The sequence below is a fragment of the Vigna radiata genome, unplaced genomic scaffold (genome assembly GCF_000741045.1).
Source record: "Vigna radiata var. radiata cultivar VC1973A unplaced genomic scaffold, Vradiata_ver6 scaffold_221, whole genome shotgun sequence".
In the NCBI taxonomy this organism is placed as follows: Eukaryota; Viridiplantae; Streptophyta; class Magnoliopsida; order Fabales; family Fabaceae; genus Vigna; species Vigna radiata.
In genome coordinates, this window is record NW_014543248.1 from 441,135 (window position 1) to 452,379 (window position 11,245).

General features: G+C 36.4%; 2 protein-coding genes across 3 annotated transcripts; both read left to right on the forward strand.

Annotated features, from left to right (window-relative positions):
* The first annotated feature begins 290 nt into the window (after positions 1–290).
* LOC106753385 (ETO1-like protein 2) lies at positions 291–7,598 on the forward strand. 2 transcript variants are annotated; one of them, XR_002666777.1, is made up of 5 exons: positions 291–2,712; positions 4,354–4,645; positions 4,743–5,052; positions 6,667–7,097; positions 7,188–7,598. XR_002666777.1 is itself a non-coding variant. In XM_014635183.2 (4 exons), the coding sequence occupies exons 1-4, from the start codon at positions 671–673 to the stop codon at positions 6,894–6,896; spliced, it is 2,874 nt and encodes a 957-aa protein (XP_014490669.1). In that variant the 5' UTR covers positions 291–670; the 3' UTR covers positions 6,897–7,598. The 2 variants fall into 2 exon arrangements, 1 of the variants encoding a protein (XP_014490669.1); XM_014635183.2 differs by having other exon boundaries at positions 6,667–7,598.
* Positions 7,599–7,818: 220 nt separating this feature from the next.
* Positions 7,819–9,231, forward strand: LOC106753387. Its single transcript, XM_022777501.1, has one exon. The coding sequence runs from the start codon at positions 8,065–8,067 to the stop codon at positions 8,887–8,889; it is 825 nt and encodes a 274-aa protein (XP_022633222.1). The 5' UTR covers positions 7,819–8,064; the 3' UTR covers positions 8,890–9,231.
* Positions 9,232–11,245: the final 2,014 nt, after the last annotated feature.

Sequence of the window (11,245 nt, forward strand, 5' to 3'; positions counted from 1 at the left end):
AATATTAAGAAAAATTGTCAAAAATGTTATTATTCATTTTAAAAAGTGCGAAGATCCATTTATATTATCCGAGAAAATGGAAAATACGGGATTACGTGGTTGTGTATTTGCATTTTATTATAGCTATATATTAATTAAAGAGATAAATAATATGGGGTAAATAAATCATTTTTATATATATTTTGATTTATGTAATATGAAAACGTTTACTTTTTTATAGGATTGATATTTTACCCTAAAGTATATGATACCATATACGAAAAGTATTGACAATACATGACAGCCAACGTGCCATTGGGAGCTATATCCTCATAAAAAGTGGGAGAAAATCTCATTTGGAGAAGAACACGAGATAGACACAAAGCAGAGAACGGAAGTGGCCGTTTCAACGGCCACCTCCACGTCAGCATCAACGCCCTGTTAGGCTGTTACCCACCACCACCCTTATCACCTCTTATATTTTTCAAAAAAAAAAAAAAAATGAAGAGAAAAATAAAGCAGAGAGGAACAAAGCCTGGAATCTTTCCCAAAAAAATAGAGAGAACCCTCCATTTATTATTTTTATTTTTGTTTTAAATTTAAATAAATAAATATTCTCGAACCCGATTTTGTTCTCTTGACAGCTTCAATTGTTCTCGACTCCGAAAGCTCCACCGTTGAAAAACGGAAGATGCAGCAGAACATCTTCAACTCCATTCGTAGCATGAAAATCATGGACGCTTGTAAGGGCACGCAGGTCCACGCGCTCAAACCCTCCGCCGCCGCTGCTGCTGCCGATCGGAGCTCAGTCACTGCTGCTGATAAACTGCTGCATACTTCGTTCGACCATTCCAAAATCCCGGCCGGTCGAACCAAATCGGTTTCGACTACACCTTCCAGACACGACACCGTTTCGGAGACTCTTCTCCCGTGCGGGCTTCCAGCTTCCGAGCTTCTGGAACCTTCGATTGAGCCTTCCTTGAAGCCCTTGGACTTTGTGGAAACCCTCGCCCGCGTACATCGAAGGGCTGAGAGTTGCGCGGCGCTCGAGAAATCCGAGGTGTATTTGGAACAATGCGCGGTGTTGCGTGGCCTGCCGGATCCGAAGCTGTTCCGCCGGGGGCTCCGAGAGGCTCGGAGGCACGCGGCCGAGGTGCATGCGAAGGTTGTGTTGGCTTCGTGGCTGAGGTATGAGCGGAGAGAGGATGAGCTTGTTGGATCGAATTCGATGGATTGCTGTGGAAGAAACCTTGAGTGTCCTAAGGCTAGTTTGGTCCCCGGGTATGATCATGAATCGGTGTTTGATCGCTGTACGTGTTTTCGTAGAGAGATAGTTAGTGATTGTGTTGTTCGTAGTCAGGAATGCGAACGAGAGTGTTCCACTTCGAGTGAATATGTTGATGGTATTGGTGATCGTGATGCTGAAGATGATGATGTGTTTTTCTGCATTGGTGATAGTGAAATTAGTTGTAGGAGGTACTCTATGGCTGCACTTTCAAGGCCGTTTGAGACAATGTTGTGTGGTGGATTTCTTGAGTGTAGAAGGGAGAAGATAAATTTCTCTATGAATTGTGTTTCTGTTGAGGCAATGATGGCTGTTGAGGTTTTTAGTAGAACCAAGAGGCTGAGTGAGTTCCCTCCTAATGTTATTCTTGAGATGCTTTCTTTTGCGAACAAGTTTTGTTGTGAGGAGATGAAGCATGCTTGTGACACGCATTTGGCTTCTCTGGTTTTGGATATGGATGACGCCGTGTTGCTGATTGAGCATGGACTGGAGGAGACTGCATATCTGCTTGTGGCGGCTTGCTTGCAAGTGTTTCTGAGGGAGCTTCCTGTTTCGTTGCAGCGATGGAGTGTTATGAAGTTGTTTTGTAGTCCTGAGGGTAGGGATAGATTGGCCCTTGTGGGGCACGTGTCGTTTGTGCTGTATTATTTTTTGAGTCAGGTTGCGATGGAGGAAGAAATGAGGTCTAACATGACAGTGATGCTCTTGGAAAGATTGGGAGAGTGTGCGGTGGAGGGTTGGCAGAAACAACTTGCTTATCACCAATTGGGAGTTGTTATGCTTGAGAGAAAGGAATACAAAGATGCACAACGTTGGTTTGAGGCTGCTGTTGAGGCAGGACATATTTATTCTTTAGTGGGCGTTGCAAGGGCCAAGTATAAGCTTGGTCACATGTCTTCGGCATATGAGATGATAAACTCCCTAACAGAAAATTACAAACCAGCTGGTTGGATGTATCAGGAGAGGTCTTTGTATTGCACTGGGAAGGAGAAAATGTTGGACTTGCTCTCTGCAACTGAATTGGATCCAACTCTTTCTTTTCCATACAAATACAAGGCTGTTTCTTTGCTGGAGGAGAATAAGATTGGAGCTGCCATTTCTGAAATTGATAAAATAATCGGTTTCAAGGTCTCTCCGGACTGCCTTGAGTTGAGAGCTTGGTTTTTGATTGCTATGAAGGATTATGAAGGAGCCCTCAGAGATGTCAGGGCAATTTTGACGCTGGATCCAAATTATATGGTGTTCTATGGGAATATGCATGGTGGTCACTTGGTAGAACTCCTCCGCCCTGTTGCTCAGCAGTGGAGCCAGGCTGATTGCTGGATGCAATTGTATGACAGATGGTCATCTGTCGATGATATTGGTTCTTTGGCTGTTGTACACAAAATGTTGGAAAATGACCCTGGGAAAAGTATCTTACGCTTCCGGCAATCACTCCTTCTATTGAGGTATGAATGAGCCTTACATCAATTCAAGTATAATGTTTCAAACCTTGTAAGTTGTTTTCTGAAAAAATTCTCACTAAATGGAATTATTTTCTGTTGGTTATTTTGTAGTTCTCTCTGTTATTAGCAAGGGTGATTCATGTCTAAATATAGCTATATCTGTCTCTAATTCTTTTTCAGTTTAAACTGAATTTAATCATGAACATATTTCTGCACGGAATTTGTTGCTAAATAGATTAGTTTGTTATGATGACTAGTGACCTTGTAGAATATTTAAAATAGAGGAAACTATATCATCGTCATTGGTCATCCACCAAACTAGAAAAGTAACCAGGTACTGTGGAACAGTTTTATTTGCACCTTAAATGATCTTGTTTGTGCTATTAAGAATGTCAAATTTAAGCCTAATCCAATTTCACAAATCTGACATGAAAGATGATATTTGTACCCATTTATGTTATGATCTGGTCATATCTTTAATTGATGTGAAATTTCTAACACATTCTCTCACTTTGAGGACTGAACATCTGAAGTGTGGGACAAGGGGCGAATTTGATGATGTGTGACATGATAAACTCAATAAACTTGACTAGGATAGACTTTGAATGAGTCTTGTATCATTTTAAAAATGTAGAATTTAAACTTAACTCAACTTTACAAAACTGACTTATAAGATTAGGTTTATACCTATTTATATATTATAATTTGGTCATATCTCTTGTTGATGTAGGATCTTCATCAGATGCTATCCTTTTTGTGTGGGTTGGGTTGGGTTTTGTGCTTCTAGATTTTTTTTAGTTCGTATGAGCATTAAGAATGAAGATTTTTATTGCATAAAGTAGGAAAAAGGAAAAAGGAAAAATCAAACCAGTTTTGTTTTTCGTTTATGGAAAGTGAGAGGTAAGAAGGGGTATTTCCTATTCCCTTCAAATTGAGATGTTTCCTTGCCTTTTTTAAACGGTTGTAGGCTTTTGATATAGGCCATGTTCGTTTATGGAAAAATCAAACCAGTTTAATTCACAATCCAAGAGCACGTAAAAAGTCGTGGTATTTCCTATTCCCTTTTCTCCATACTAGGTTGTGGCATCTCAATTTTCCAAGCCCAGATATCTTTCCTTAGTTAAAAGATTTAAAATCAATAGCAAGCCCTTGTGGACATACTTTAACAGCCCTCTTACTCAGTAACTGTCTTCCTGAACCTTTAATCCACAGCATGAACAATGCAGTATATGCAGAAATTACAGAATTGATGGGTAATAGAAGGTAATATAATATTTTGCTGTTGAGTTTTCAAATTGAGATGTTTCCTTGCCTTTTTTAAACGGTTGTAGGCTTTTGATATAGGCCATGTTCTTTTTTGTTGTGTTATTGTATCCTACTGCACTTTCTACCACCAGTAAGATAGGTGAAAGCTGATATCTCTATCACTTTTTCAAGGCTGGTCAGATGATTCAAGTGTTTAGTTTTTCACTAGTTTTTTACTTTTCAGTATCTACAGCAAATAAACATGCAATGCATTAACCTCTTTCTAATTTTATGCATGTTACTCACATAGGTTATTTGATTAGTGTTTCAGTCCTTTATTATTTTTACTGCCTCAGCACGACCCTGTTCACTGTAGCATTGATGCTTCTAATCTTGCAGGTTAAATTCTCAGAAGGCAGCCATGCGCAGTTTGCGTCTAGCAAGAAATCATTCATGTTCAGCACATGAAAGACTTGTCTATGAAGGATGGATATTGTATGACACTGGTTATCGTGAAGAAGCGTTGGCAAAAGCTGAGGAGTCCATTTCTATTCAGAGGTCATTTGAAGCTTTCTTTCTCAAAGCTTATGCCCTAGCTGACTCGAGTCTTGATTCAGAGTCTTCGAAATATGTGATCAATCTCTTGGAGGAAGCACTTAGATGCCCCTCAGATGGTCTTCGCAAAGGACAAGTGAGTATTATACCTATTTTCCGATTAAATTAAATATGTTAACTGGGTTTCAGTGCTGAAACAATAAATTTACACACGTCATTCTTGTACATTGTAGGCGCTGAATAATTTAGGAAGCGTATATGTAGATTGTGGCAAGTTGGACCTCGCTGCTGACTGCTACAAGCATGCACTTAACATCAAGCATACACGAGCACATCAAGGGTTGGCACGTGTATATCATCTTAAAGAACAGCACAAAGCTGCATATGATGAAATGACAAAACTGATAGCAAAGGCCAGGAATAATGCATCTGCATATGAGAAACGTTCAGAATATTGTGATCGTGACATGGCAAAGAGTGATCTTAGTTTGGCAACACAGTTGGATCCCCTAAGGACTTACCCTTACAGATATAGGGCAGCAGGTAATCTTCATACAACTAATTATATTTTTCTCAATTTATTTTTGTGTGGATTAGACAACTCCTTAAAGAGTGAAATTTTGTGAAGTTGAACAAATGAAGTTGAATTGTGATAATCAAACAACCCTTTCATATTACTTCCAATCCTATGTATCATGAAAGGACCAAACACAGAGATCAATTGTTATTTTATTAGGGAGAAACTGCTGTTCAAGGAACACTTTATTGGATTTATCAGCTCTAACGACCAGCTTGCATACAGCTCTAACAATCCTTCATATTGCTTCCAATCCTGCGTATCATGAAGGGACCAAACACATAGAGATCAATTGTTATTTTATTAGGGAGAAGCTGCTGTCCAAGGAACTCTTTAGTGGATTTATCAGCTCTATAGACCAGCTTGCATATATTCTCACCAAGAGGGCCTAGAATTCAGTTTATATATTCCAAGTTTGGTGCATAAAATTTATATGCTTTAGCATGAGAGGGAGTCTTAAAATTATGATTATTATTGTGTTGTACAGCTTCCATGAAGTTACGTTTTGAGTGTACCTAACCTAAGGGGTTGAGTGTTATAGGATATAACTTTTCCTTGTAATGTACTCTTCCCTCCATAAATAGAAAATATACATCAGCTGGGTAACTACCTCACTGATTTTTCATGACATCCAAGTTCAATTAATAACTACTTGAACGAAATGATTTTCTATCCTTCAGCTGTCTTCATTTATTTGTTTGTGTACCCTACCTTCACTTTTTAAAGTTAACAGCATTTGTGGTTAAGTTACCTCCAATCTAAATTAAATACTGCATACATGCTAGCTTCCATCCATGCTCCTTATCTAAACTTAAAGTTGCATTAATTGTAGTTCATTAAAACCTCTCGCATCATGGTGAAAGGTTATGGGAAATAATACATATATGTTGCACTCTTATTGAAGATAAAATTAGCTTTAGGCATTGCCTTAAGTCTTGGAGGAGTACTCTACTATAGTAGTTTATATTTGTATGACTGTTGATAACATGCCTATCACATTTAACTTTTCTGGAAGGTGTCTTGCTCATTTTTGGCAATTTTATCTTGACACCAGCAACCATTGAAATTGAGCATATTCTTGTCTGATAGCCTAAATAATTAGAGGCTCCTTTCATTTATGTATGTTATGGGAAATAGTACATGTATCTTGTACTCTTATTGAGTATAAAATGAGCTTTAGGCATTACCTTAAGTCTTGGAGGAGTAATCTACTATAGTAGTTTATATATTTGTACCGACTGTGTTGATAACATGCCTATCAAATTTCACTTTTCTGGAAAGTTGTCTTGGTCATTTTTAGCTATTTTATCTTGACACCAGCAACCATTGAAATTGAGCTTAGTCTTCTCTGATAGCCTAAATCCTTAGAGGCTCCTTTTAGTTATGTACGTTTTTTTTTTTTGTTGTTTTTTTTTATTTTGGCTTTAATTCATGTATATTATTTTGTTTGCTATTAAGATGAGACAGAATACTTCAATCATGTTTCTGTCTTGAATCCATGAAACCTGTTTGTGAATTGTCTTACACTCCTCAGTATGCACATACTCGTCAAGTTCTGACATGCGGTCTATTTCTCTCAGTTTTAATGGATGATCACAAGGAAGATGAAGCAATAGCGGAGCTTTCAAGGGCCATTGGTTTTAAGCCAGATTTGCAACTGTTACATCTTCGAGCAGCATTTCATGATTCAATGGGTGATTATATTTCTACCGTCCGAGATTGTGAAGCGGCCCTTTGTCTTGATCCTAGCCATGCTGAGACGTTAGAGCTTTGTAATAAAGCACGGGAGCGAATTAATGAACAAAAATGAGAAAGTCAAAAACCAATGATCAGGTGTTCTCGGAGTGTTTCCTTATAGTGACAAGCCTATTCTTGGCAACCTATACTTTTTACACCTCACGACCCAGTTATCATCAGTGCTATTTATCTGTTGGATTTTGTCTCCTGAAACAGTCTGATCTACTTATCTTTTAGGCTAACCTTGTGGATGCTGAATTACAAAAGTGAAAGGGTAAGTTAGAAAGGTCCTTTTGGATTGAAACTGAACGGGAAGTGAGGAAGATAGCTTGTAAATATATGTAATGAATTATGGTTTTGCCAGCTATGGATGCAGATGCCACTGCTGTTGCCAATATACAACACCGGCAGGGATGGTTATAAGTTACAACAGTTTTAGACAAACTTGTACATGAAAGTCAGTTTGTTATGCAACAGATGTCAACATGTTTGGATTACCGGCGTGGAGGTTCCAAAATTACTTTGAAGCAAGAGATACACATGTTATTCTTTTTGCAAAATTTCTGAACGGTATTCCAATCGAAGGCTTAGATATTTACCACAAATTTTTTGGCCGAGCAATCGCAAATTCACATTGTGTTGTTTTTTCAGTCCTCTCTGTTGTATAAACACAATTGCCTTGCAACTCCATTTAACTGTGTATTGTGACAGAGTTCTCTTTGGAGAACCATATCCATACCAGCTATGAAAGTTTTCATCTATATTTTTCTTTTTACCCCCACCCCTACATGCTCTAAATGACTTTTCTGTTGATTATTTAAATTTACTCAAACATGTCTACTTTGTGATACGTTTATTGAAGAGTTTGAACACAGTCACGTCAGTTCAGCTGCTTCTGTACATACGACAGGTTTTTATTCTCCTTCATCCTTTAGCGTTGCATATATAGCCTCCCCTCCTTTTCGAATTATTTAACTTTAAATATCTGGCTTCCCGTTTTCCTCCCATATGGAAGGAGATTATCAACTCACCCGTGACCATTTTAAAGCAGGACTTGATTTAGTGATTTTCACGAGATATCTATGTTTTCAACTGATATTTTTATTCCACTCAACTAACTCGATCCCATATTCTCTCTAATCAAGATTTTAATGATTTAATGAACCTTTTCCAATTAATTAGATATTTCTGATAGTCTTTCCCTTCACAGAGGACGGAGAAAAAATAAATCTGGAAGCCATATGGATTCCAGACGACCTAGAAAGTTGAACTTTAACGCATCTCTTTTGTCAACAAAGCGTTTTGGTTTTTCAGGTGTTGCAGATGCATCATGCTCCTCAAGCTCACCTGGCAGCATAGTAGCAAATACCAGTGTTCCATTTTCATGGGAACATGCCCCAGGGAAACCAAAAATCATTGAGAGGAGCAATAGCATCATCTATGGAGACATAGACACCCCGCGGCTAAGACCACCTCCTTGCCTTTGGCATCCTCCAGAAGAAGCAGCCAAAGCTGAAGTATATACCGATGTTCTTGCATTTGATGAAGATGATGGTTGCGATGGCGACAATGAAGAAGATGATGACAAGAAGAATAATTCTTTCTCTGATGCAATGGATGTTTTGTCTCTCTCTGAAGCACTAGACATTATGCAACAATCAGACACAGCTCTCAATGAAAGCAATAATGGGTTGAGATTAAAGCTTTCAGAGTCTGATGGCTGTGAATCTCCAACCTATATGATCAACCGTTTTCTTCCTGATGCCAATGCATTGGCTGCATCATCTGAAGCACATATTTCCTATGATTCAAAAGTTAGTAATACTTGTTGTAGTAATGAAGGTTATCTGAAAGGTTCCACTAAGCACTCGTATGCTTCTTCTCCAAAAGGTTGTGGCCTGGAATTTATCTTCTCTTGGCTTATGAAGACTAATAAGCTTTGTGCTATAAAGAGCCCTGTCCTCCCATCATCTACAAATGTGCAGAAGCGTCGACACACTTCAAAACACAAGAAACATCGTTTATCAATTCACAGGCCCTGCGCCAATGTGAAAGAACATACCTGACGAATACAGTGATCTACTGTATTAATATTTGGTTACCTATTTCTTTTGTGAGCAATCCTTTTTCTTCCCTTTTACTTTCCAGCACAAACAATATGGCTCATGTTGTATGCCAATGCTTAATCAGTTCAATTGGGTGTAACATCAGTTGCTTCCTTTCTTGAAAACCAGTAATGGGTAGCTAAATTCATTTCATCTAGTGATTCAGAATTGTAGAGAAGATGTAGAATTAGACACAATTATAATGTTCGTGCTGACAGAAGAACATTAATCGTAACTTCAACTGATAATGATGAAGAACCTTCAACACAATTGTAAGAATGTCACATAAACCAAGTAAACTGAGTTCACCGTGAAGTTGCGAACTTCGATTTTAGATTTTTTGTTTGATTTTTCTGTACTGTTTTATTTTTATCTTTAAAATTCAATCATGAATATTGATTTTGATATTTTAAAATATATTAATAAATATTTTTGAAGTACCAACATCAATATATTTTAATGTTCAACAAACGATAACACAAAAAAATTCAATGAATTTGGACTCAACTGTACTATCATAGTTTTAAACAGATACGACATCGCAGGTAACCCATGAAGACTTTATTTATTCAACACAATTTTTTTCTTCTAACTTCATAAAAATTATGAAGAATTTCAATTGTTTAAATATAATATTCAAATATTACAACCGGCTTACCCAGATATAGTTTATAGATGGTTTAACGCAAAACACTTAAACACTTCTTGTAACATTCTAAAATGTATAATATAAATTATATAAAAGAGTTGTCACATGATAAGATAGTAGAGTTGTCCGACTATAATATAAAGTATTATACATTAATATTATTCAAAATAATTATAGAATTTAAAACTTTATATATATATATATATATGTGTGTGTGTGACATTCCAATAATATACGTCACGCATATAAAGTAAGACGTCATTACATACAATACTAAAAAACAGTTAGAGATGTACTTAAGCATAAGGATTACAGTCATCCACAAAGTGAGTAAGAATTTGAAGCTTAAAGTGCTAGAGTATCTCAAAATACATAAGCTGGAAATGTTTCAAGAACATGAAAGTGTTATGGAATCCTAAAGTGTCTAAGCAGCAGCGTCTTCATTTCCTTCCAAGACGTTCTCCAGGGAGACCTCATTCTTCTCTGCTCACATCCAAGTGGATGATCATTGCAAAAGAAAAAACATACAACATGGCACAAATAAGCAAATGCAAGGGTGAGCTAATTATATAAAAAGCATACAATTATAGTAACATATACATATCAGATTTAACTCAAGTAAATACATACAAGTAAGACAATTTATAACACAGACCCTAGCATGTTATATTCTAGACTTGACTCGTCCGGACTTTAGAATGAGAGTCAAGCTATGGCGAGTCATGCACCCGTGGTGGCTTATGAAACTTGGGTTCCCCACCCTGCCACACTCACGAGGTTAGTCTGTTCCGCACCTTGGAGCATACTGGAAGCCTCCGAGACTAAGACCTCCTGCTACTCCTCACCACATGGTCCAATCCTCTCTACGTGAGAAGAAAGCCCATTGGAGCGTCAGGAAAACCCCAAGATTGAGCTCCTACTTTCATTCTAAAACACTAAGAATCTCACCGAGAGATTCTACACAGATGGAACTTAGTTTACCACTTGGATCGTACTTTCATCAATTGATAATCATATACTTTATGCCACAATCAACATATACACAATCTCAACAATATACATTACTTACCACTCACAAATTATAAAAATAACTAATCTCTAATTTGATCTAAGTTAATCAATACCATAATCTTTTATAATTTATTTCCAATACCTAAATCCTGTACAGATATAAAACTCTGTTTCCTTCAGCTATATTATAATAATTATTTTAAACCATACTTATGTTATAAATTTTCTATTAAATCATTTGCACAAACATTTTTAATTTATATTAAATTAACATTCAGATTATAATATTATAATATTATACTATTATATTATTTAAACCTAATAATTATATGTAAAACTATATAATAGTAATATAATTTATATGTAGCTTACGTATATACATATACATATAAATCTTTATTATAATAATGTAATACGAAACTTACGTAATATGTACTTTCGTTTACATATAAACATATATAAATCTATATCATATNAATATGTACTTTCGTTTACATATAAACATATATAAATCTATATCATATTATATAATTTATAACCTTACGTGCATTATTAAAGTTATATATATATATATATATATAAAATCTATACATTAATAATATAATATATTATGATACGTATTACCTCCAAATAACTAACAATGTTTTCTTAATTATG